General features: G+C 41.0%; 2 protein-coding genes across 4 annotated transcripts in view; one reads left to right on the top strand and one right to left on the bottom strand.

Moving 5' to 3' along the window:
* Positions 1-3,288, bottom strand: part of ADAM10 (ADAM metallopeptidase domain 10) — a 42,411-nt gene extending 39,123 nt beyond the window's left edge. Inside the window, exon 1 of the mRNA XM_085233886.1 lies at positions 2,942-3,288. Coding sequence (XP_085090012.1) covers positions 2,942-2,996 — 55 coding nt within the window. The 5' untranslated portion in view covers positions 2,997-3,288. The remainder of the gene's footprint in view (positions 1-2,941) is intronic.
* Positions 3,289-4,074: 786 nt separating this feature from the next.
* Positions 4,075-23,306, top strand: part of MINDY2 (MINDY lysine 48 deubiquitinase 2) — a 35,432-nt gene continuing 16,200 nt past the window's right edge. For 2 of the 3 annotated variants that reach the window (XR_014885833.1, XM_085233887.1), the window contains exons 1-6: positions 4,091-4,983; positions 12,452-12,509; positions 13,921-13,985; positions 17,193-17,351; positions 18,725-18,827; positions 20,784-20,926. Coding sequence is in view for 2 of the 3 variants with exons in the window: in XM_085233887.1 (XP_085090013.1) it covers positions 4,354-4,983; positions 12,452-12,509; positions 13,921-13,985; positions 17,193-17,351; positions 18,725-18,827; positions 20,784-20,926 (1,158 nt within the window). In the remaining variant the exon portion in view is untranslated. Of the gene's footprint in view, positions 4,984-12,451; positions 12,510-13,920; positions 13,986-17,192; positions 17,352-18,724; positions 18,828-20,783; positions 20,927-23,306 lie in introns of all 3 variants that reach the window. The other variant, XM_085233888.1, reaches the window with a different exon arrangement.

Below are 23,306 nucleotides of genomic sequence, written 5' to 3'. Positions count from 1 at the left end.
CTCAAAAGTCCTAAAACATAGAACAATGTATCTTATCAGAATATCTTGTAAATATATTTGCAATCACATTCAGCATCTGACCAGCCAGGCCAGACCATGACCACTCTTGCCTTCTGGGCTCTCATTATCACTTTTTTTTTTTCTTCACATTTGCTAGCACTGTTTCCACACTTCTGAAAATCACCCTCAGATAGATTTTATCATTTCATTATTTCCATTCCTCAAAGAGCATCACCACTTATAATTATGTACTGTCTAATATACTTGCATGTATTTTTGTTGCATTCAATGAAACAGTCACAAAGGACATTGCCTCCAACTAAGAACTTGTTCATACATGTCAAAATTACAGATAATAGCCAGAGAACAGATCTCTGAACACGCAGTCTGAGTGTGTCAAAGAAGAACAGAGATTCACTTTGCATATTGTTTTACACAAGCCTAAAAATTCCAAGCACTATGTACTAGAAGCATAAGATAAATGCATCTATTTAAGATAAATTCTACCTTCCTCCTATTTCTTTTCACATTACTGAAATGGTATTCAAAGTGACCAGCTGGGGTTCCTGCTTTATGAAAGTTGTGACAGTAAAGAAACAAACTTCTAGAACAGCCCCAAAAGTTATCTAATATCAGAATGTGATCAAGGAAGTGCTTCAGCTCTTATCCAACTGACCTGCTGGTAACTCCTGTTCTCACCATAAACCCCAACTGATGGCTATACAGCATCATAACAGACACTGCAATACACCTCACTCATACAGTGATCACTTTTGTCTGAGTTTCTTGAACTTTTCTTCCAGATTCCCAATTAACTGAAACACATTTCTTTAAGGCATTAAATGATCCTGATGTTTCTCCTCAAATAAATCATCAAATAAAATAGTACATAAGTAAAAGCTATATTGTATCTTAATATCTTAAGAGCTTGACTTTGTTATTCACAAACTGCGAATTAAGCCTGCCACCAGTCCTGTTAATCTAGTGCTATTTAACATTAACTGAAGACTTCTACAACAGAGCACAAATAAGAGTACACAGACAAAGCCTTAAGTAATTCTGAAAGGATTCAACACGCTCGGTTATCTCAGAAAAATGTTCCAATCACAACACCGTCTAAACATATGGAAGAACATTTGAAAAAGGTATGGACTAAGAACTTATTTTGAAAATTCCATATTTCAAGTACCTGCATGGTTTTAAACTATACACCTTTAAAGAGAACTATTATTTAGCTTCAGGATTTGAGGAGAACCAGTGAGCACAAGAGGAGCCATACACAACTGAGCACAGGTATCTTTTGTTCCCAGTTTGAATTGTTCTCAGCTACGCTGATAAGAACGACGAACCTGATTTTTTTCTTTTTCCCCAGGATTAACAGTCTCAGAAGAAAATCTTTTAAATGAAGAACTCTGTTTTTCAATAATACTTGTAGCCCTTAGGAAGTTATAGAAATATAATTAGAAGCTAATAGATATTTCTAGTATTAAAAGAACTTCAATTCAACAGTCACAATAAACTCCCCCATAAAGGAAAGCTTTATACTGAGATGCAGATCAGCCATCATTCCTAGGCTCCTACCCAGCATTATCAAGTTGTTTCAGGGTTGCTCTGTCTTGTCAAACACTGAATGCCATAAAACAAGGATTACTTCCTAATGCCAAGAACACTGAAGGTGCCCACTGTTCTCTCAAAGAAAATAACTATAATGCAAATTTTCAGAACAAAATATATTTCACGAAGTCACTTCTACATATCCAGAGCATAGCTCACAAGTCAAAATGCTGTGAACTTTGAAGCATACTTGCCTGCCTACAACTCTCACAACTGTTAATGAACCACTGAATTAATTGTGCCAGCAGTTTAGTTTAGAAAAGAAGATCTTGAAAAGCATGCTAATAATTTTCTTAATAACTTAATAGGAGTCACAAGTGAAAAGTCATGAAGAAAGTCTTTTGTTTGCTTCTAACAATATAAATAACGGGATGAGTTGTGCTCCTGCAGATAGCTTTGCCCATTATCACAGCATCACCTCACTGCCACAAGCACAGCCTGCTGAACTTCTCCCGTGCTCTGATGTTACTTTCTGATAACATGCAGAAGCCAGGATTCAGAATCAGCTCTTTGTTCACAAGCCAACATGCTGATACACAGAAAGCCGGGATAAAGAGAAGTGCCAAGCCAAACAGAGGAAACCAAACAAGAAACCCTATAAGCTGCCGCTCCACCCATCCTGTGCAGGAAACAGCCCGAAGTCCACCTCACTGTAATCTAATCGCGTGAAAAACCGAAAGTACTTTCCTATCGCGTCTCGACCTTGGTTACAGGCTATCAGAACGGGTCGGGACGTTACCCCAGAGCTCCCCAACGCCGAGAAGCACCCGCAGCGGGAGCCCGTCCAAACTTCCCTTTCTGTGTCAGAACCCAGAAGCGGGGTTTCCCCCAGCCTAGGGCCAGGCACAGCGTCCCGAGGGCACGGGCACTTCCTCCGTCCGTCACCCGGCACGGCCCGGCCCGGCAGGCTGCTCCACAAGGCGAGGCGGAAGGAGGCGACCGGACGAGAGAGAAGCGGCCCGCGGCACCGCCGCGAAGTCCCGAGGAAACGGAGCACCGGGGGAAGCGCAGCAGCTCGGGGAGAGGGAAAGGAGAACGGCGCAGCGAAGAAAGGGAACGACGGCCGCCTCGGCCTCCCGGGGCGCGTCCCGGCAGCGGGGCTCGGGCGCCGGGCCAGCTGCAGGGGGAGCGCCGAGGCGGAAGGAACGGAGCGGGCCCGGCCGAGGGGGGGGAGCACCTCGGGCGGCGGCTCAGCCGCGGCCCGCCGCCCCGGCGCCTCCGGGAAGGGAAGGGAGAAAGGCGGAGGCGGAAGGCCGCGTCCCGGCAGAGGCCCCGCGGTCCGAGCGGGCCCGGCCGCCCCTAACCTCCGGCGCCCGCCGCCCCTCACCTCCGGCGCCCGCCGCCCAGGAGCACAGCAGGATTATCGTCCTCGCCAGATCCATCTTCTCCGGGCCCAGGCCCCGCCGCCGCCGCCTACCCGCAGCGCATCCGCCCCGGCCGGCGCCGGGATAGGGAGGGGCGAGCTCCTCGCCTCCCGCCGCTTTGTCCCCGCGCTCCGGGGGCTGCTCAGATTCCGCCCGCGGATCGCCGGGACCGAGCGGCGGCCGCACCCGGCGCTTCCCCCGCGCCGCTTCCTTCCCCGCACCCGTCCGAGCGACGCCACCGGCGGGGCCGCCGCCGCGCGCTCTGGGCGTGTCCCACGGCTCCGTAACACGGAGGAGGCGGAGCCAAGCGGGAGCGAGGGCGAGAGCGCCGCCCGCCTTAAAGGCGCAGGGCGCCCCCCCGCGGGGGAGGAGGACCGGGCCGTGCCTCCGCCGCGCGGCGTGAGAAGCCCCTCGGCGTTCGGCGCGGCGTCGCTGAGCGCGCGTGGCCCGCAGCTGCGCGTTGAGGTCGGGACCGGTTCTCGAGGTTCCCCTGCTCCATCTGCGTTCCGCTTCTCTCAGAACCGCCCTTCCCACGACACGGGAGAAGTTTGTGGTGAAACCGGTTCTATGGAACGCGCGTTTCTCGGTTCCCCAGGAAAGTTGCGTGTGGGAAACCCCGCTGCGGGGAGCGGACCTCGGAGTGCGGGCGGAGCGGAGTGCTCACAGGGTGAGCGAGCCCTCCCCAAAGTGCGCTCGCTCACACTGTGCGAGCGACCAAAGGGCGTGGGCAACTACCGGGCGGAGAAAATATCTCCGTTATTCTGTGCGACTGTGTTAGCTCTTAAATCGTCATCTTCACCGCAGCCACCCTCACTATCGGAGGGAGACACTTAACAACCACAATAAAACAGCTCTCAAACACCCCACAGAAAGGGGAAGTCGGCAGTGCGGGTCAGCGTCCGGCCGCGCCCTGCTTTACCTCGGCCCCGCCGGGCAGGGCACCGCCCGTTCTGCGCAGGTGCGGGGCCGTGGCTACACGGGCGGGGGGGGAGGACGGCGGCCTCCTGCGCCTCAGACACCCGGCGCGGCCCGCGCAGCCTTTCAGGACAGCCGCGGGCCCGGCCGCCCCGCCTCGTGCCGCCCCTTCCGGCCTCGTGCTGGGGCGGCGCGCCCCTCCCGTTCGCTTCCCCTCGGTCCCCTCGATTCCCTCTGCCGCCCGCCTCCCGGCCCGGCCCACGGCCGCCCCGGCCCCGCCCTAGGGGCGCCCCCGCCCCGGGCCCCGCCGTGACCCGCGGCCGCTCCCCGCTCCCGCCCACGCGTCCCCGGCGGGGCGGAGCCGCCGCCGCTGTCATGGCGTCTCGGGATCCGTCGGCGGAGATTCGGCCGCCGCGGTGTCAATAGAGCGCGGAGCAGCCGGGCGGCCGCCGGTCCGGGCATGGAGAGCCCGGTGCAGCCCCCGCCGTCTCCGGGCCCGCTGAAGAGCGGCGGCGGGGGCGCCGCCGAGCGACTCCTCCCGGGAGAGGCGGCGGCCGGCGACGGCTGCCGGGACGGGCCCGCCGAGGAGGGCGGCGGGCGACGCAGCCCGTCCCCTCCGCCGGTCCCCGCGGCCTCTCGGGACGCGTCTCCCCCACGGGATGCCGAGATCGCGGGGCCGACGCTCCCGGAGAGCCCCGGGGCGGCGCCGGGCTCGGAGAGCGGCGCGGCGGGGGCCGGCTCCGGGAGCAGCGGGGCCGCCAGCCCCCCGGGGGAGGAGTCCCGCAGCCTGGACTCACTGGAGTCGTTCTCCAACCTGCACTCCTGCTGCCCCAGCGGCTCCGAACTCAACAGCGACGCCGAGGAGGCGGTGGAGGCCGCCCCGGGGGGCCCGGCCCCGCGGCACGATGCGGACAGGCCCGCTGCGGGCGCGCAGCTCCTCGCCGCCTCCAAGGAGCGCTTCCCGGGGCAGTCGGTGTACCACATCAAGTGGGTGCGCTGGAAGGAGGAGAACACGCCCGTCATCACTCAGAACGAGAACGGCCCCTGCCCTTTGCTGGCCATCATGAATGTGCTGCTGCTGGCCTGGAAGGTACGGCGCCATCACGAAGGGCCGGGGCACCTGCGGCCGTGTGCAGCGGGGAGGGGGCTGGCTGTGGGGCGAGCCGCTGCTCTGCGCCTCGGTAGCACTGGAAACTGAAGCGATGCTTTGGGAAACTAGGTTAATATTAAAGGGAAATACATGCGGGTTTTTGCAAAACGCGGATTTGCACAAATAACTTGCTGAGTAAGAGGGATCCGTCTGTGGAGTTGTGTGGCAGGGGTGGTGGTGAGTGAATCGGGCTGTGCTCCAGCGGTGCTTTGGGGCCTGGGGTTTCTTATGGTCTGGTAGTCGTGCATATGACTTCCTGGGGTCTTAGAGTAAATCCTGTGTAACTTCTAAATCTTTAAAATAGGGAACTCAACTATAAGGTATATTATAGCTACTGATGTTTGTGTAAAAGAAATACCATCAGAGAAGAGCTGTTATGCTGTGTGCCTTACAAAACAAGGAAGTGGGGTCTCAGGAATTGCTGCTTGTGCAACACTGAAGAATTGGTGTGAGGTGATGAAACTTCAGAATAGGGAAACATCGTGAGAGTATTTTGTTCTTGTAGAATCAAGGAAAGGAAATGAGGCATGGCAGGGGTTGGAGGCTTTTCACAGAAATAACAGGTAATATAGTATTTTCATTTTGACCTTTTTCCAGTAAGAAAGCATTTGTTCAAGAGGTAGTCTTTCAGAAGGTTAATGTTGGTTGGGGCTTTTTGTCTCTGTACGCTTTCCTGAGCAGAACAGTTTGTGGGTCAGGAGGAATGCTGTGGGTTCCATGATGTAGCTATTGAGACCTTTCTGAGAGCAGCACAGGGGAGCTGTGGGTGGCACAAAACTGTTGTCTTATGCAAGTTTTGCCTACCTCAGGAGGATGTATAGGTCTTCGTAGATGTCAGTATTTAATATTTTAGTTGTATGTTTCCTCTAATGTATAGAGATGAGTGCAGGGTCTTGAAGAACTGGTTCAGCATCATTCTTTGTGGTGGCGGTGTTTTAGAAGATGTCGCTGGTCCCAGGATTTACCTTTTTAAGTGTTCATTTAATGAAAGGATATAAATGGGACAGCGCTGTCCTTGTTTGCTCTTAATTTTTAAAAGGTTTTGTTCCTTAGTGTTCTTCATTTCCTTCTGTAAATATATAGTTACTTTCTTCTATTGCCTTCCATTCCAGAACTTTATCTGACGTTCTGCTTTGATCAAATGCTATGTTTGCAAGAATGAATGTGGCATCAAAATTTATAAGTTGGTGGAAATGAAAAAACCTTACATTTCTTGTTGGGATTATAGAAAGGGTTTTTTGTAATTCTGTTTATGTAAAACCTCAGCAGAATTTATATGACTTCAGGACAGCCAGCAATTCACCATTGTAGGTGAAGCTGTCAATATATGACTATTTATGTACTTTGGGATTTTCTGATTAGTTGGTTGTACATCACCCCTGCTTATAATTGGTTCCCTTATTTAGGGCCTCTCCAAATTATCCTTTATTTTCCCCAGTTTATAGTCAAGAACCGCACTGACATGGTTTGCAGAGGCAAGCTTTTTGGCAGCTCACCTGTGCATCACTGTCAGTTGCCAGTTATACACCAAGGCTGACAGTGGGCTTCCGAATTGCTCTCACTTCTCCTGAACCAAAATGAACACTAGATTGGGTCATGTAATCGTAATTTGGGAATGAGGGAGCAAACCAGGAGATAGAAATAGATAGAAGGAGATAGAAATAGGCAAAAGCAGAGTGGGGGTACCAGAGCATGTGGCAGGTGAGAGGAGCCACTTGGCTGAGGGAAAAGACTGTAGTGAAAAGGAGGAGGGGAAATCAAGGTGGAATAGAGAATAGCAAGGTAGAGAGTTTCATCTTGGTGCTTCTTCCCTGTGTTTGCCACTAGCCTTCCTAATTCAGAACTCCATCCTGATGGAGCTGAGTTAGTATTTTCCTACAGGATGACTAAAAGTCTCGTATAGCTTCAGATGAAATGTGCGAGTGCTCAGAGCTGAGAAATGTTATGATTACAGTATTAGTTCTTAGGTTTTTATGAATATTTCCAATAGAATGTCCAATTACGTGCTTTGCTTATCCCAGAATGGCAGTGATAACTTTGAGATCCATCACTGTGTGTACTAGTTGTGCTTGTCCAGTAGTGAAATTTGAATTCACATTGCCTGTGTTGAGTTGCACGTGGTCAGTTTGTTTAGAACTGAAATTGGTATTTCTTTCTTAATAGTCTCAGCCATCATCATGGAAACGTTTGTGCCTTAGAAATGTGAAATGCTTGGATATATTGAGAACTCACTTTTTCAGATGTTTCAGCTCATCAAAATTGAAGTTCCTTACCTCTGCACGCTAACAGCTTTGTGATCTGCTGTTTGTGTGTTCCATTTGCCCTCTGGAAGAGTTTTTTGTCAGTCTCTCTTAGTGAGGGCTATAGGTAGTTTATCACTTTGCTTATCTCAATAACTGGATGTAAGTAACTACTTGTAATGTAACAAGTATAAGAAGATCTCTTATACTTGAAGTAAGTGTGTTGCACACTCAAAGTAAATATTCCTAGTGAATTTGAAGATCTTGTTCATGAAATGAACAAAATTCTTAGCAACTACTCAACTGTAAAGTATCTTTGGGAGGTATTTTTGAAATTAGATTTAACATCCTCATTTCGTAATATAAGTTTAAAGACTGCTTCAAAATAATTGTTTCTTTAAGTGTGCAGCACCTGTATATTTTTACCTGTGAGATTTGACAGTGGGCTCTTGGAAATTCTGAAGTAGTAGCGCACATTGGGATTCTTCAATAACTTTTCAATAAAACCAGATTTTTGAAACTAAACTTGTTGTAAAATTGCTACCCCTCATATCCACTGCTTCCAAGGGAGTCTGGACATACAGCTCTGTGGTGTCAGATTGTGCAAGCTGTACTTCCAAATGTTAAAATTATGGAATTGTTTTTTTCTCTCTGCAGACTGCTTGTAGAGCTCTTAGGAGATAGAGCTGAAGGGTTATTAATGAATAGTTACAGAAATGCTCTTAATCAAAAGAAACCAAAAGCAGTATGATAGAAAGTTAGATAAGTAGCTGTTGTGCAAAGCAGTGTGGTAATAATATAGGCTTCTGCGATAGAAATGAAAATGGGAGTAGAATATTGAAATAAAAAGTTCAAAGTGTATCTAGAAGCATGGGTTTTCTGGTATAGAGCAGCCTTGAGTACCATCTTTCAGCTCTTCAGTCTGCAGACTTGCAGTTTTTCTTCATGGCTCCAGCTGTGTGCTTTCACTTTGCAGTGCAAAGCTTGCTTTTTTGCCTCTTTTTGTGGCATTTTTTAGGTGTAGTCCACTCATTGCTTTCTGATACTTCTGAAATTGCATTAAACTGCAATTTTATGTTCGTCTTAAGATCTACTGTATGGTGACCTTTAGTTGCTAAAAGCTTAGTGAATGTGCAGTGTAATTCTGCTCTGTGTTCCTCAGGTAGGATCTGCACAGAAAATACTTACCTGAAACATCCAGAGAAAAGAGGACACATCATTTTGAAATATAAAATAAGCCTAAGGGAAAACATTTTAATACAAATATAATTAATAGTACTATTGCTGAAGCCTTGGAAAGCAAGTACATGTGGAATATCTTCTTGTTACAGGTTTTTGTGTAGGAGAATAATTCCAGTAGTATACATCATTAACAGTATCTTTCAAAGTTATGCAGATCACAGCCTTATCAACAAAAGGAACGTTTTGGGAATGATGTTCCCTACATGCGTAGTTGTTCTAAAATTTGGTAACTTAGAACTCTATGAACTGCCTCTTTAGATGACTAACAGTTACGTAAGTAAACGTTATATAACCACTTACGCTTAGATGTATCCAAACTGAGGTGCAGGAACAGGTAGAGTAAAAAAATGTATTGCTGGAAATGTTCTGTTTGAGGTTTTCAGAGTAGCTCAGTGCAGTTCCTGCTGATACCCATTTGGTTTGTTGGAGTCTGCAGTGGTAGCACCTAGTTTGACGTCTGGCACTGGCCCTATACGTGTGATCTGCTTTTTCTTTTTATTGAGCTGAACCTCCCGATGGCCAGAATTTGCACAGATTGCTCATATGAACTCAGCTTCCAAGGACAAGATGCCAGTGAGCTTCTGATGAGTGCTCAGCAGAGGCCTTGGCAGCCTTCCTCCCTGCATCTGTGAGATGAGTTGAGCTTACAAATCAGTGGCCCTACAATTGTGTTTTCTAGAGCAGGAACACTGTTCGAAAGGGACTGAAGAAAACCTCATTGAGGAGGAAGATATTAAAATTATCAGGTGATAGCAAAAGCTATCAGGCAATCGTGATAAGTTTATGAAGCTTTCTCTGCAGGGCAAAAGGTGGGTGGTCCTGTGTGGAGCCAGGAGCTGGACTCGATGATCCTTTTGGGCCTCTTCCAACCCAGGATTTCTATAAGTCTGTGTGTTTGCAAGAAATATGAATTGTCTTTTGCTGGGACGGGTTGAAGCTGTGCTTGCTTCTTCCCAAATACTGGATTTGGAGGAGTAGCAAATAAGTGCCTGGCTGCTTTCCCATTAACCTACTATGGGGAATGTGGTTTGGTGAGGAGGATGGACTAGGTGATTTCCAAAGGTCCCTTCCAACCCTTGTGATTCTATGTAACTATAACTAGAAACTTTAAGTAGAAGTTTTGATGGTCCCTTTCTCTGTACTCAAACACAAACTTTTTAGGAAGTTAGTTTCAGTACAGGACTATACTGCTTAATTTTTAAAGCCTTTTTGAAGAGCTTGGAGAATACAGTGGAGATTATCTAAAGGTAGAATTTAATTTTCCAGGCATTGTCTAATGCACAGAAGCTGCATAGGCTTTGTCAGACTAACTCTTCAATATGAAAATTTGTTTATCAACTGCTTTTTAATTACGGAAGTGACTCAACTGTACCTCATATGGTTGGGTAATAAAGATTTAGTTTCTTACTCTGAAGAAATGGAGGGAAAATAGAAAGAAAACTAGCTAGTGTTAGGAAGAAAGACAAGGAAACAGCAGTAGGAAAGTATGGGAAATGGGTGGGAGCTGAGGAAGTGCTTTTGTCCTACTCAAGCAATGAAGCTTTGGAGCCTATTGGTAAATTTTCTGTCCTTCAGATTAAGATTATTTTGTACAACAGCTTTATCTATTGTTGCTTTCTTCTACTAATTAATGTGTAGAGTGACTGGTTCTATGTGATTTTTCTATTTCCATTGAAGTTTGGAGGTATCTTTTCCTTTTTCTTCTCTTTGATATGTTTCCTATAGCTTAAGAATGCTCACTGAGGCACTGAGCAGCTGGCAATGTCACATTTTCTGTATATCAAATCAGTTCTGTTCCAAAGTACTTCTGACATTGTTGGAACCTCTTAGCCCGACGTAGAGGTTTGATTGAGGTCCCGTGAAATGTGCCAGGTCTAAAACTATGCTGTGAAATATTTGCTTAGCATTTAATTAAGCAGTTAGTGTTGGGATTTAGCTTGTTAAATCATCTGACTATGGGAAATTGTACAGAAATGAGTAACATTACTTTAATTTGGTTCTTCAGTAAAAAAGAAATCGCTGACCACTACTGTTTGAGAGAAAATCAAGATTTATAAACTTATAATACAAATACCTCATTTAATCAATGAAGTGTGAACCATGAATACGTTTATGCCACAAATACGTGGAACTTAAAGGCAAACCATGTAATTATGTTTTGTAGTTACTGTGGGTAATGGAGGTGTGCTTCTAGATCCCTCAAAGCAGTGTGGACCAGAAATCCCCAAGTTTATATCTATGTTTAAAAAAAAAAACAACAAACAACAGTCAAACAAAAAAGCTAACCTCAGTCCTGAAGAAATCATCACACTAATCCTAGTAATAGCTGAGGTAGTGTGCTAGTTTTTCTTCACGTGGTGCAGATACAACTGTAATCTTCACAATCCTGGAGCCATTTTGGGTGTAGGTAGTTTGGGTGGTTCAGGTAGTTCTGTTCTGGGCTGTTAGACAAGCAGCAGTGAACCAGCTCAGCTCTGTCTGGCTCCAGAGCGTGCAGAGCTGATTGCTCAGGCTTAAATGCTGCCACTTCAGAACTGGGTGTGTAAGAATCAGCTTTTTAAATCTTTAATCCTCTTATCAACATGGCACAATGTTTTGTGTTTATGTGCATGCTCAAAATGAATGTTATGAGCAGGTTCAAAGATTATTTAAACTTTCCTAAGTTTGGGGAAATGGTTAAGTTACAGTCAGTTGTTTCTCATTTAAAAGATTTTTCAAAAGTTCATATGCCCATGAATGCATGACTGATTTTTCTTCTTGTTTAATTCATATCATTTTAAGTTTTTTTTTTCAAGTAGCAGAACTAATTAAGCCTTCTTTCTTGCAAAGTTATGCTTCACTAATTTCCTGCTTTACTGACAGTTTATAACCCCCTAATCTTTAATTCCCTTGCCTTCTGTGTTTGTCCTTTCATTTCCTTTCTTCCCCAGATGCTTGCAAGTACTGTGCTCTTCTTTCTGGAGAATAGTGATTGGAGTTGAAGAATTTCTTTTTGAAAGAGCTCCTAGTACTTGAAATACCAGATTTGCTTGACTTTCTGTAGTATGATGTGGAGGAGAGGATGAGAAGATGAAAAACTGAAGATTTAAATAGAGGGGGGGAAAAAAAAGCAACAAAACAACCCGAAACATCAAGACTGAAGACTCTTACGTTACTGCTGCAGATATTGATATACATGGCTTTGTGTGTTTTTGGGCTTTTATTGCAGGGAGATATGTAAATGGGGGTGAGCAACCAAAGCATTTAACCATGCTGGATGGATGAAATGAGTATCTAAGGTCTGAGCTGCTGCCACAGTGGTTAGTTTTAGCAAGTGATGGTGACAGGAATGGATCAGGGGAGAATGGAAGGTTCAGCTACTGAGTTGTATGGTCTTGGTCTCCTCCGTATTGGAGTGAAATCAAGCCCTTGATGTGTGAGTGTGGAATGAGATGCCGGGAGGTCATTTTCTCAAATCTGCATGAGCATTGTCTTTCCTGTTCCAGCAACTGCTTCTGCTAGGTTCTCTGCAGCCTCGTCTGTTCATAGGAACTTTCACATTAAGACCACTTAATAGATACAAAGAAGTGACTTTCTTAACAAACTGTGATCACAGTTCTCAGTCTGTTCATCCTGGGTGCTTACAGCTGAGCTAGCACAACAAGTAGTGCAAACTCCCATGAAGTCAAGGGGTTGCTGGTGCGAGGTTTTGGTGAGAGAAGGCCTGCAGGTGAAAGAAAGGATTGTGTGTATATGGTTCCTCCAAATACTCAAGTGTTGTCTTCTCTTTTCACAGCTGTTATTTAAAGAAGTCCAAATAGGCTAATGCTTTTAAAAATCAGTGAGCCAAATGTGATCAAAAAACTTCAGGCTAAAAAGTCATTGTTAACAAGTTCTACATTGCATTGTTTTGAAATTTTACAGGCAATATACTTTTACTTTCACAGGTTAAACTGCCACCAATGATGGAAATCATAACGGCTGAACAGCTGATGGAATATTTAGGTTAGTGACCAGTTTTTGCAATAGCTTTCTGTTGCATATTATGCTTATTAGTGAGTATTGGGACTCTTACTTTTTTACTGACGTTCTTTACTCAGCTTTACTTGAATGTATATTTCAAGAAAACTACTTGTGGTGTTCAGTAATTCATGTTTTTCTTCACAAGCTTTAAGAAGTCTTATGTACCATTTTTCAAAGTTATTTGTCTAGTTATACAGTTGATGCAGCTTAGTATGTCAACATGCTGGTAAATCTAAACCGTAGAGTGGAGTGAGTGAGGGAGTTGTGCCTTTAGTTGCCAGCAGTAACATTAATCCTTGGTATTATGACCCAATTAAAATAACATGAAAAATGAATTTAGTTGTCATGGTGACTGGGTCTCTCCTTTGTGGGCATCATTCCATTACCAAATTCATTCTGCAGTAAAGCTGCAACTGTTTCCATCTGACAAGTCTGTAACTTCAACAGTCCACAGTGATGCAGATGTTAAAAGTGTATTTGCCTTAGTTCTTAAGCTATATGCACCACAGCTCTTTGTAGCCTAACAAATGTAAAATGTTCGAGCTTAATATACTAACTAGGTTTGGTGTTGTGTGTTTTTTTTTTAAGCAGGAGAAAAGGAAAATATAGCAAGTTTTTTGTGAAGATAGCTTTTCTTTTCAAAAATACATCACTGACTCTTTCAGTGGCAGAAAAAAATGTATTTTTTTTTTTTTAAATAAGAACTGTCATTGCCTATGTCTAAACACTTAGTTATATTGATAGAATAATGCTGTCTGAACTTAATGCGTAATCATGGTTGGCTAAATGTGTATCTGGAAGTGTCTTGTTTTGAAGTCGTATATTACTTTCTGGAATAATCTTAGTCAAATTTCAAAATCACTGTCTCAAATTCTTGAGGTTCCTGTTCAGTCAACATGTTTGGCTATTGCTTGATAGTTCTTCCATAGCTGATTAATTCCTCATGTTGTAGGCACGGGTGGAAAATAAGCCTTTCAGAGTTAGTAGTGTATGGAAACATATGCCAAAATGTTTGTAGTGTCAGTCAGGATGAGTGTTTGTGTTTTTTAAATTTTATTATGCAATTCCATATCTTTTTGTGAATGGTTTGAATTTATATTTTTAACTTGAGGCGCAGAGGGAACGTAAATTTCTGAATAATTAGGAGACTGGCATGCTAGTCAAAGTCATTATGGAATGCTGTTTTAGTAATTACACTTGTCATTTGAATTGTAATTGTCAATATATAACATTACTATTATTTTATATTTGTATGTTTTACTCTATACTTATAATTCAGGCCATAAAACAGTGGCATATCACTCAATGAAAAAAATACTTATGATCAGTTAGCTTCAGTCATAAGTATTCATAGAAATCTTGAATAAGCTTGATTTTATTTTTCCTTTTTTAGGAGATTATATTCTTGATGCAAAACCCAAAGAGATATCTGAAATTCAGCGTCTAAATTATGAGCAGGTAAGAAGCTACTCCTAAAATACAACTGCTTATGTCTGCTTCTTTTTTCCTCACCTAAAGTTTATCAATTTGTTACAAATCATTGTTAGTACTTCTCCTATTGTATAGGCTTGGTGTAGAGTATTAGTTATAAGTATTTCCTATTAGTGAAGAAAAATTTGCAATCTTAACACACAAATTTTTTTTTTTTCTTGCAATGAGTGTAATATAAGAATCTTGTTCCTGTTGATGAAGAATAACATGGAAATATGCATGAAAGTGTGTAACAGAGTTGCTGGTCTTTGAAGTCTTCTGTTCTGCATTCTTCAGCATGCTGCGTTCTGTGATCTCTGCTAGACTGTAACTGAGGGTATAGACAAAACAAGAGACCTGTTTTTAAGTGGTGATGGAGAAACATGAGTGTGATTCAATTAATAAACAGTGATATTCTTCTCACTGGTGCAGATTTCTGTGAGCGCAGTACGCAGGCTCTTGTTCATTGCTGGATAATGCATAGCTAATGGTGCTGACTGTTGGAAAAAGTGTTTTGTAGCTGACAGTTTGCTCTGTCAAGCAGTGTCACTGTGCTCTATGTATTGGTTATAGTTTACTTGGAAGTCGATTGGAGGCATTACTTTTGGAACAACCTAAGTATCTTGGGATAGTTAAAATTAAAATGAAGATTGAATGTAATGTTTTTGGAATCATACAATACATGCTTTGTATCAAGTGACACGAATTCTGCTTGTGATAACTGAACTATTTTTCTCTCCACAAAAGATTACATGTATTCCTGTTAAAGATTATAGCAGTAGTCAACTTGCAGGAGCTGAAGAAAATTATATATTAAAGAAAATTATATATTAAAGTACAAACTCTATGGCTTTCAGTTGCTCAAATAGATGAGTTTACTAAGTAAATGCCACAAATACTTTCAGTAAATGTGCAACTGTACAATTTAAAAAAAAAACAGCCACTGTTCTAGGAGTGTTCCCATTCATATGTACTTTCTAGTTGCACAAGTCATACTGTGTAAGAGGGGGAAAAAGAAAACAATTAAGCCACAAGTCTTATAAAATTGTTACATTTTACAAGCATCGGAACTATGTCTTGGTATTAACCATAGTTTTGTGTTTATCACGTCATAGCAGGTAATACTCTTTACCCAAATATTACGTTTTGTTCTTACAACTTAAAAGAAATTCAAGAAATTTTTTGGGATGCTTGGATTTGTAAGGCTAGATTTTAGGGTAATTTTAGCATAATGATGTGATGCTTTTTTTCGTGCTGCAGCTGTGATTTGTCTCGCCAGTAACAGCGTACCTGAGAGTATTAGCTAAGTATCTGAATGAAAGATGGATTTTAAAAACAGTAAAGCACCAAGTTTTAATGCTGTTCAATGCACCGGTGTTGTGTAGTTCTATCCTTACTTATTTGCATTTATTTATTAGAAATCTGTTACTTTGAAATGGTACTGTTCAGATTATAGTGAGAAACGTGTAGTTCTTCAGACAGGTTGATGTATTTTTCTTTATTTATAAAATAAACATTACAAAATAAATGGAACTAATTGCTGTAATGCATGATCTGATGCGTGTGAATGACTGGTGCTGGTTTGCCATAGGCTCTTGCTGTACTAAAACAATCAGATGAAACAATGTTTCTTACAAAACACCTCTGATAGGATTTAACACTTGATACCTGGTCTCTACTCATTAATCATGCTTCTAAAGTAAAAGAAGTTTTTGTCTGCAGTTATAATAATACAAGCAACAATATAAGTCTGAGCCTGATCCTGAGAATTTCTTAGGAAACTTGCTGCGTTCTAAATTTTGTGACATTGCAAAGTTAATGAAAGGATGCAACAGAGTGTACTGAAGTAGTCTGAGCTGCTGCCTTCCTGGTAATAGAAACTTCATGCAACAGTGCATCAGGCAGTAGGTCTGTCTGATTCATAGAAAACTCTCCAAATGTGGATACTGTATGTTTGTTGTTTTTTTTAAAAAAACTTCAGGAATTTTCAGGAGTTGCATCTAAAATATTACTTGAGAACCAACTTGTTCTACTGTAATTCTGGTTTAAAAAAAAAAAGCAACAAAAACAACAACAACAAAAAAAAATCAAAACAACAAAAACCCCACATTAAAACTTGCATACCAGCAAGAGTAGCTTAATTCCTCCAGCTCAAGTGCTGAGATTGGCAAGTATGGGATTTCTGCTTTGTGCTGTAATGAAACCATCCTGCTGTGTGTGCAAAGTAATGTGCAGAGATTTGTAGGCAGAGGTGTTTTACGTGTGTCTGCTTACAGTTTTCATATATGCCTTTTGTTTTAGGATTCCATCATCTGAGGAGGAACGGCTAAAACTTTTTCAATAATTACCTAACTTTTATCTTTCTGACAAATGCAGATCTGTTAAAATTGGATTATTTAGAGCTGCTAATGACATTTAGTGTATTAATGTTGTATGCTTTAATTGGTACATTCTTTAGAATACGAAGTTATGAGATGCACAGGCAGACTTCTTAGCTTTCAGACAAATAGTGAGGTCTGCCATACATTGCCAGTTACAGCCTGTGTATTACATTCTCCTCAATTAATTTGTCCATTAACATGCTGCAGAAAGGAGTGTTCAAATTAACATATTGGTTGTGTTATCGAGTAACAGACTCCATTTTTTTTGAAGTCAGCAAGTAGTTTCTAAGTGATAAAATGTCATCTCTCCATACCCTGATTACATCTTATTAGGCTACCAAGCTCTTTAACACTTCTTTTCACATAGGTTTTTCTTCCCTTCATGACTACATTAATTGTGCTTCTTTCTGTTAAGTGTCTTATGAAGGAATACAACACGAAGGAAACTCTTTAATAATCATTGAGTTGACTCTGTGAATCTTTAATCTTCGTTTCCTTTTCAGTCTATGCTTCTGTATTTTGTTGTGCTTTTTTTTAAACCATTGTTGCAATTCTGAATTCCTCTTAAGCAACAAAATGTTACAAAACCAAGCAAACAAAAATCCCTCTGTTCCTCTGAATCTTCTGCAAACACCTCATGTACTTCCTGATATTCTGGTATTACCTTCGGTGGCACAAGTAATACAAACATGCATTGAAGTGGCTCTCTAGCAAATTTCCCCTTTTCTAATTTTTTTTTAGCAATATTGACTTGATGCATAATCACCAAGTGTAAAAAGCTCTATTTGGTGTTTCTTTTTCTTTCTGCTGTCAGAATATGAGCGATGCAATGGCGATTCTGCATAAATTACAGACAGGTCTGGATGTCAATGTGAAGTTTACAGGTGTACGAGTGTTTGAATACACACCGGAATGCATAGTGTTTGACCTCCTTGATATCCCTTTGTACCACGGATGGTTAGTGGATCCCCAGGTAACTTCTTGTTTTCTCCTCCCATAATCAAACAGAAAATAAGTTATTTGAATTTTATTTGGGGGAGGGAAGATGTTTCAGAATTTTCACTGGAGTCAATAATAATGAATATGGTAATCGATGTTTTAAAATCTGTTCAGAAAAAAAATGACTTCTCAGGAGTGAATGTAGATGGTGGGTGTTTTTTTTTTTTTTTTTTTTTTTTTAGTACAGTAAATTTGTGTAGGTTCAAAATGTGCTACGCTGAAATACATTGAACTCATTGAATCATTCTGAAGGATGAAGGGAGTTGCCATTGGGTGTGCCACTCAAATGCTTTTGGAAGCTCATGAGAGAACACCTGAAAGGAAAGCAGGATTTCTTCCCTCTTTTCTTTTCTTGATTTACATCTATCGATAACGCAGTTTTTGAGAATTGAGGTCATTAAAACCAGTTAGTGGGACTTTCATCTTAATGACTTATTTTTCATGATATTGAGGTGTTGTTTAAATAAGCAGTGAACTGATACTATTTGCATGAGGTGAAAGATAAAACTGAAGTGTTTGGCTGGAATAAGGTGACTCAATTTTCTTTTCCTGTTTGTTTGGGTTTTTTTCCCCTTCATGCCTTGTTCTTGAAAGCTGCTATTCTCTGATCTGTCCTGATCTGTTCTTTGCTGGAAAGTAACTTTCTCTTAATTTAGAGTAGTAGTGCAAATAAAGAAGAGATGACTGTAGGCAAATGGACTGTGTCCAAGGCTGCCTGATATTGATGTATTCTGCATGACTTATTCCTTAGTGGATCATATATCATAGCTGCAGTCCTAAAACATAGAGTAGTTTTGGAATTTCTTTAAATTGTGGATTAAGAACTTTGATGATGCTTTATGTTAAGATCCATTGGGATGCTTAAAAGATGTCTGCTTTGTAAGAAAATCTTATATATTCATTGAGTTTGTTCTTGTGTGGCTTCTTGTACCCCATTGTTTCTAATGAAGTATGATGCTTGCAAAGAGAACAACGTTGATGTGTACCAAGTATGTTCAGTGATATTTACCTTAGTCTCTGCAGGTTCTGTAATTTGAGCACTAAACATCGGGAAGGAGAAGTAACTGAGAGAGAATGTTCCTATAACAAATTGCATCCCATATACTCTTCTCTTTCCTGCTTACCAACAGCTTTGGTGCTGGGCTTTGTTTTCTGGATTCTAAATGGTATCTGAGGTTGGAAAATATTTAACAGCCTTGGCTAAAGCTTTTTGGTCTAGTGTTGTTAGGAGGTTAACATCCTCTGTTGGTTGAGATCGTTTCTTACAAGTGATTACTCTCAACTTGCAGTTTTGTTCTTTACAAGAATAAGTTCTCTTGTTTTGTATGCTGTTTCCTCTTGTTCCAGGTTGCTGACATAGTAAAAGCGGTTGGTAACTGCAGTTACAATCAGCTCGTGGAGAAGATAATTTCTTGTAAGCAGTCTGACAACAGTGAACTGGTTAGTGAAGGTGGGTAACTTTTTTTCTATTATCTAATTATCTTCTTCATCAAACCTTCATTTCATATTTTGTGTGTGGGTCCTGGTATGCTGTGACACAGGTGTGGTGAGCTGCTTTGTGTCTGCTGGGTAGGCAGACAGCACAGTGCTTGTCTCAACTTCACTGATGCAATTTCTGAAACAAGTGTCAACCTCATTCTCTTGAGGTGTGAAATATACCTTTTAAAAATAGAGGTAGCTTCCTTTTATGAAAAGGTGTTATGGATAGCATCAGATTTTACCTTGGCTACGTATTATCTCCTACACGATAAAGAAAATTTCAGTGATACTTGACATGGAAATAGCATTTCTAAACATGTACTGGTACTTTGCAGTGCTAAGGCTTTGGAACTTTCAAATCATTTTCTCCTTCTGAATGTATTCTGTTAGATCTGTGGTAATAAGGCTCAGATTTTTTTGTTCAGATTAATGTGTAAGCAAGGAGACATTTACAAATCAAAGAGGAAGTTTCCTTCTCTTTTGTTACTTTATAGTTAAAGGATGCAGGACTTGATTTTTTGATGAATTCTCTGCTTGTTTGGCATGTGATCCAAATGACAGCTCTTGGAGTATTTTCTTTTGGCCACTTTTACAGCTGTTAGTTGCAAAGCAGTGAATGCAGTCTCAACATTCAGAGCCCACTTGCTTATTTAGATCAGAGAGCTTGCAGTCCTACAGTGCTGTACAACTGCACCATACAAAAAGCAACTCTTTCAACCTCTCATTTTTGGTCTTGTTTTTGTTTTGTTTTCATATTTCTTGACAGCAGACCTATATATATATACATATATGTTTTTATATATTGTACGGTGCCCACGTTCCACTACTAGCAGTTATTATGCTGGGTCTCTAGGCTAAGCCACAGCTGATGCCAAAGGTTAGTATGTGGTATTGTTGAGCCATGTAAAATTGTGTGTTTGATGGCTGCTGTTCTGTGGAGAAAGTAACCAAGGTGTAAGAGTTTCTACCTTGCAGAATTTCATGTTTACTGTAGTTTATTGAGAAGTGTGTTGAGCACGTTGTCATATATCACATAAATGCTGTGGTGGTGTTTTCTGAACTAATTCATTTATAAAATAAATTTCAAACAAGTCTCTTCCAATCTGACTGGTTTATAGTTAAAGAGGCATTTTGGCAGATGTTAACAGCTGATAAATCTTAAATATGGTGAATAAGATCTGAAGTGGTGCCTTGGTCTGAAGTTCTTAAAAATCTTTACATGGCTTAGGACACGAGGGCTTGGTAGTTGAGTATGTATAGGTGAGCATAAAAAGAGTTTGATATTTTGACATTCTACATCTGGTCTCTTTCAATAAGTTTCATTAAGAATTTTGATACAGTCTAGAATGCATTCTCCTATGTTTGAAAAATTTGGTACTAAATGGCAATAGTTTCCTTCCATGCTTCCATTCCATCGCTGTTTCTCTGATTTCTCTGTTGCTATGTAATTTCTGCCTGTACTTGAGAAGAAAGGGGTATGGATTACTGAAACTTGCTAGGGTAAATGTATTGGCACGTGATATTTTTGTTTTACTTTTTAAACCATTGTTTTCAGTCAATCTGTTGCATCACCCATCTTTATTTTGTAATAGCATTTAACAATCACTTGTGAGGAATAAATTAGATGATGTTTTGCATGTTAACAGCATGGTGTTGTGATGAACATCTCCTTAAGTCCTGTTTTAATGAAGATTAATAAGTAAAATACTTTAGCAAGTGAGCTTTAAAAAGTGGAATTTGTTTTTAACTCAGTTTTAGTTAGACAATATAATGAGAAACAAATTTGTAAGGCTTTCTCTTTCTTTGCTGTGATGACACATGAAAAATATTTTTCTTGCTTGGCATAAACTGGGGTAAGAGGACTGCCAGGTTTCTATATGTTTAGGCATATGTAATAGGCACACAAAAGTATGTATTGCTTTTATAGGATTTGTAGCTGAGCAATTCCTAAATAATACGGCTACACAGTTGACGTACCATGGGCTCTGCGAGTTGACTTCAGCTGTCCAGGAGGGAGAGCTCTGCGTGTTCTTCAGGAACAACCATTTTAGCACCATGACCAAATATAAGGTATATTCCACGTTCTTATTGGTTTTTGTATTTTGTGGTTTATGTTCACATTTAAAAGTGAAGCTTTTTTTTTCCTTGTCGTGAAATATAAATAAATTCCAATTTGTTATTATTGTAAGTATGGGTTGTGGTGAACATAAGATCTGTAGCAAATACCACTTACGTTTTATTGATTAGCATGTCAGAGTCTACAATTATTTTAAACCTTACTGTAGGTCTCCCTTAATGTTCAGCCTCTTCCCTGTTTTAACTGCTGTTGTGATTGTGTGGAATGATGTAAATTTCTTATGTGGTTTAAATTTATTTGCACTATGTAATGGGCAAGGATAAAGTTAATGGATTTATTTAATTTCTTGTTTCTGAAGACACAAAATTTTGTTTCCTGTTTGGACCTGAAGGTGGGTAGCTCTGTAGATGTATCCTAGTGTTCAAAATACCAAATATCTGGAGAAGTTCAGATGAACTGTAGTATTGGTTCCCTTTATTAGGAATGTGGTTAAATCTGAAACTGGATTGGCAAAATGGTGTGAATTGTGAAAGAAGTATTGCATGGTGCTGAAAGCAGGTGGCTGCATGATGTGTATTTCTCACACTCCTTCCATGGGCCAGAAAATCTACCTTGGGCAACTTCTTAATGGCTTTGACAAAACTTTGTTGTAAAGTGGTAGTTTATTTCTCTATCTGAGTGTTAGGCGGAAAAGGCCTCAGTCAAATTGCATCCTAAGGTTTAGCAATCTCTTCTCACTGAAAAACTCAAACATTCTGAGGTAGAATTTGTTGGGTTTACAGTATCAAATAACGTGTAGTTGGGCATTTCTCTCAAACATAAATATAATTAGTTCTTACCTTTTTTATAGAACTGTTGAAATTATTTAGTAAAAATTAATCGAAATATAGAATTAATTCCATAATATTTGCACTTGTATGTAATGATAATAACTGGAGGGAAAAAATGTTTTAGAGACCACTTTTTTAAACCACCTATTATTTTGTAACATCACATACCTCATATGTGAAGTGTACTTTTCCATTTGTCAGTACTGGTCCTTTTTTTTTCTCCCCCGTCTGTTAACCTTGACTGTCATATTCTTATCCTTAGCATTTTGAATAATTATTTTATTCAAAGCTTCAGCTCAGTTTATGTCTAATGAAGAATGGATTAACTCCATAAGGAGGTAACATAGTTGGTTTGCTAATAACTGCTTAGAGTGTATCTGTGGTTTGAGTCAGTTATATTTTTTAAGCAATAAGGGAAAACTATCTCTTTCTTCTCTTCCTTGCCCCCCATTCCATTTGAAGAATGTTTGAGGCATTGTTGTATTGCTTCTCTTTATTTTTCTAAATCTACTTTTTGGAATAGTTGCTAATAGTTTATTATGTGAGGCCATTTCTGTATTTGCTTTCATGATGGAAAAAATGACAGGTTTGGTTTTTTTCGTAAGAAGGAAAGACTAATTAGAAGTAGAAATGTAAATAGAAGTACAAGTGTACTTTATGGCTCTAGATAGGACCTAGAAGTGCAGGAAACTTTTTTAATTTGGAGAATATTCCAGATAAATTATTTTAATCTTGGAAATCGTACTTATAAACGCTTCACTTTTGTGCTGTAATTGCAAATTTAAAATATTAAAGTATTGTTTATATTAAATAAGGTCAGTGGATCACTTCAATCTTGTGAATTATGAGTACAGAGTTTTCTGTAGAGGCTGGACTGCTTGTCTTCTGCTGTAGCCCGGTATGTAGACAAAGGCCAAAATTTGGGTGTTGCTGGTACTTCATCATCTTCATACTTGTAACTGCGTACTTCTGTTGAGATATTTTTACTTAAAGAAGTAAAATACAACAGTTCATGCGCTCTGTCCTTAAGTAATATTGTTAATACAGAACAGCTTAAGGCAATGAGAAGTTTGTCTGAATATTAACTGTAAAAACTAAACCCAAGTCCTACAAAGTACAGTTGTTTGAAGATGAGTGTTATTTTTTAGTTCTACAATTTAGCATCTTAGAAGCAGTAAAGTCATTGGTTTACACCTTTCTGAGAAGTTTTAGACCTCTGAAATTAGAAATTCAGTAATATGGGTCAGAAGTGTTTCATAATCGTTATTATGACCTCACTTGCAGATAGTGCTCAATTTTCCTTCTATATCTGTTGCATTGTATGTTACTGCATATCAGATAACAGGAAACTGTATTAAGAAAGACAAGTTCTTCATTAATCTATCTTTAAAAATTAGCAGTATCCTTTCCTTTGTTTTGTAGTTATTTGCAGTAGCTATATTGAGTATATGCTCTTGATTAACTAGGAAGTCAGAAACAGATCTGGGCTTTTAGCCAAGATTAGCTATCTGCAGCCTTTGGACCATAGGATGCTCATGAGTGC

Source organism: Meleagris gallopavo, chromosome 12 (genome assembly GCF_905368555.1).
Source record: "Meleagris gallopavo chromosome 12, MGAL_WU_HG_1.1, whole genome shotgun sequence".
NCBI lineage: Eukaryota > Metazoa > Chordata > Aves > Galliformes > Phasianidae > Meleagris > Meleagris gallopavo.
The sequence above is the reverse complement of the archived record's forward strand: the minus strand, read 5'-3'. Positions and strand labels throughout refer to the sequence as shown.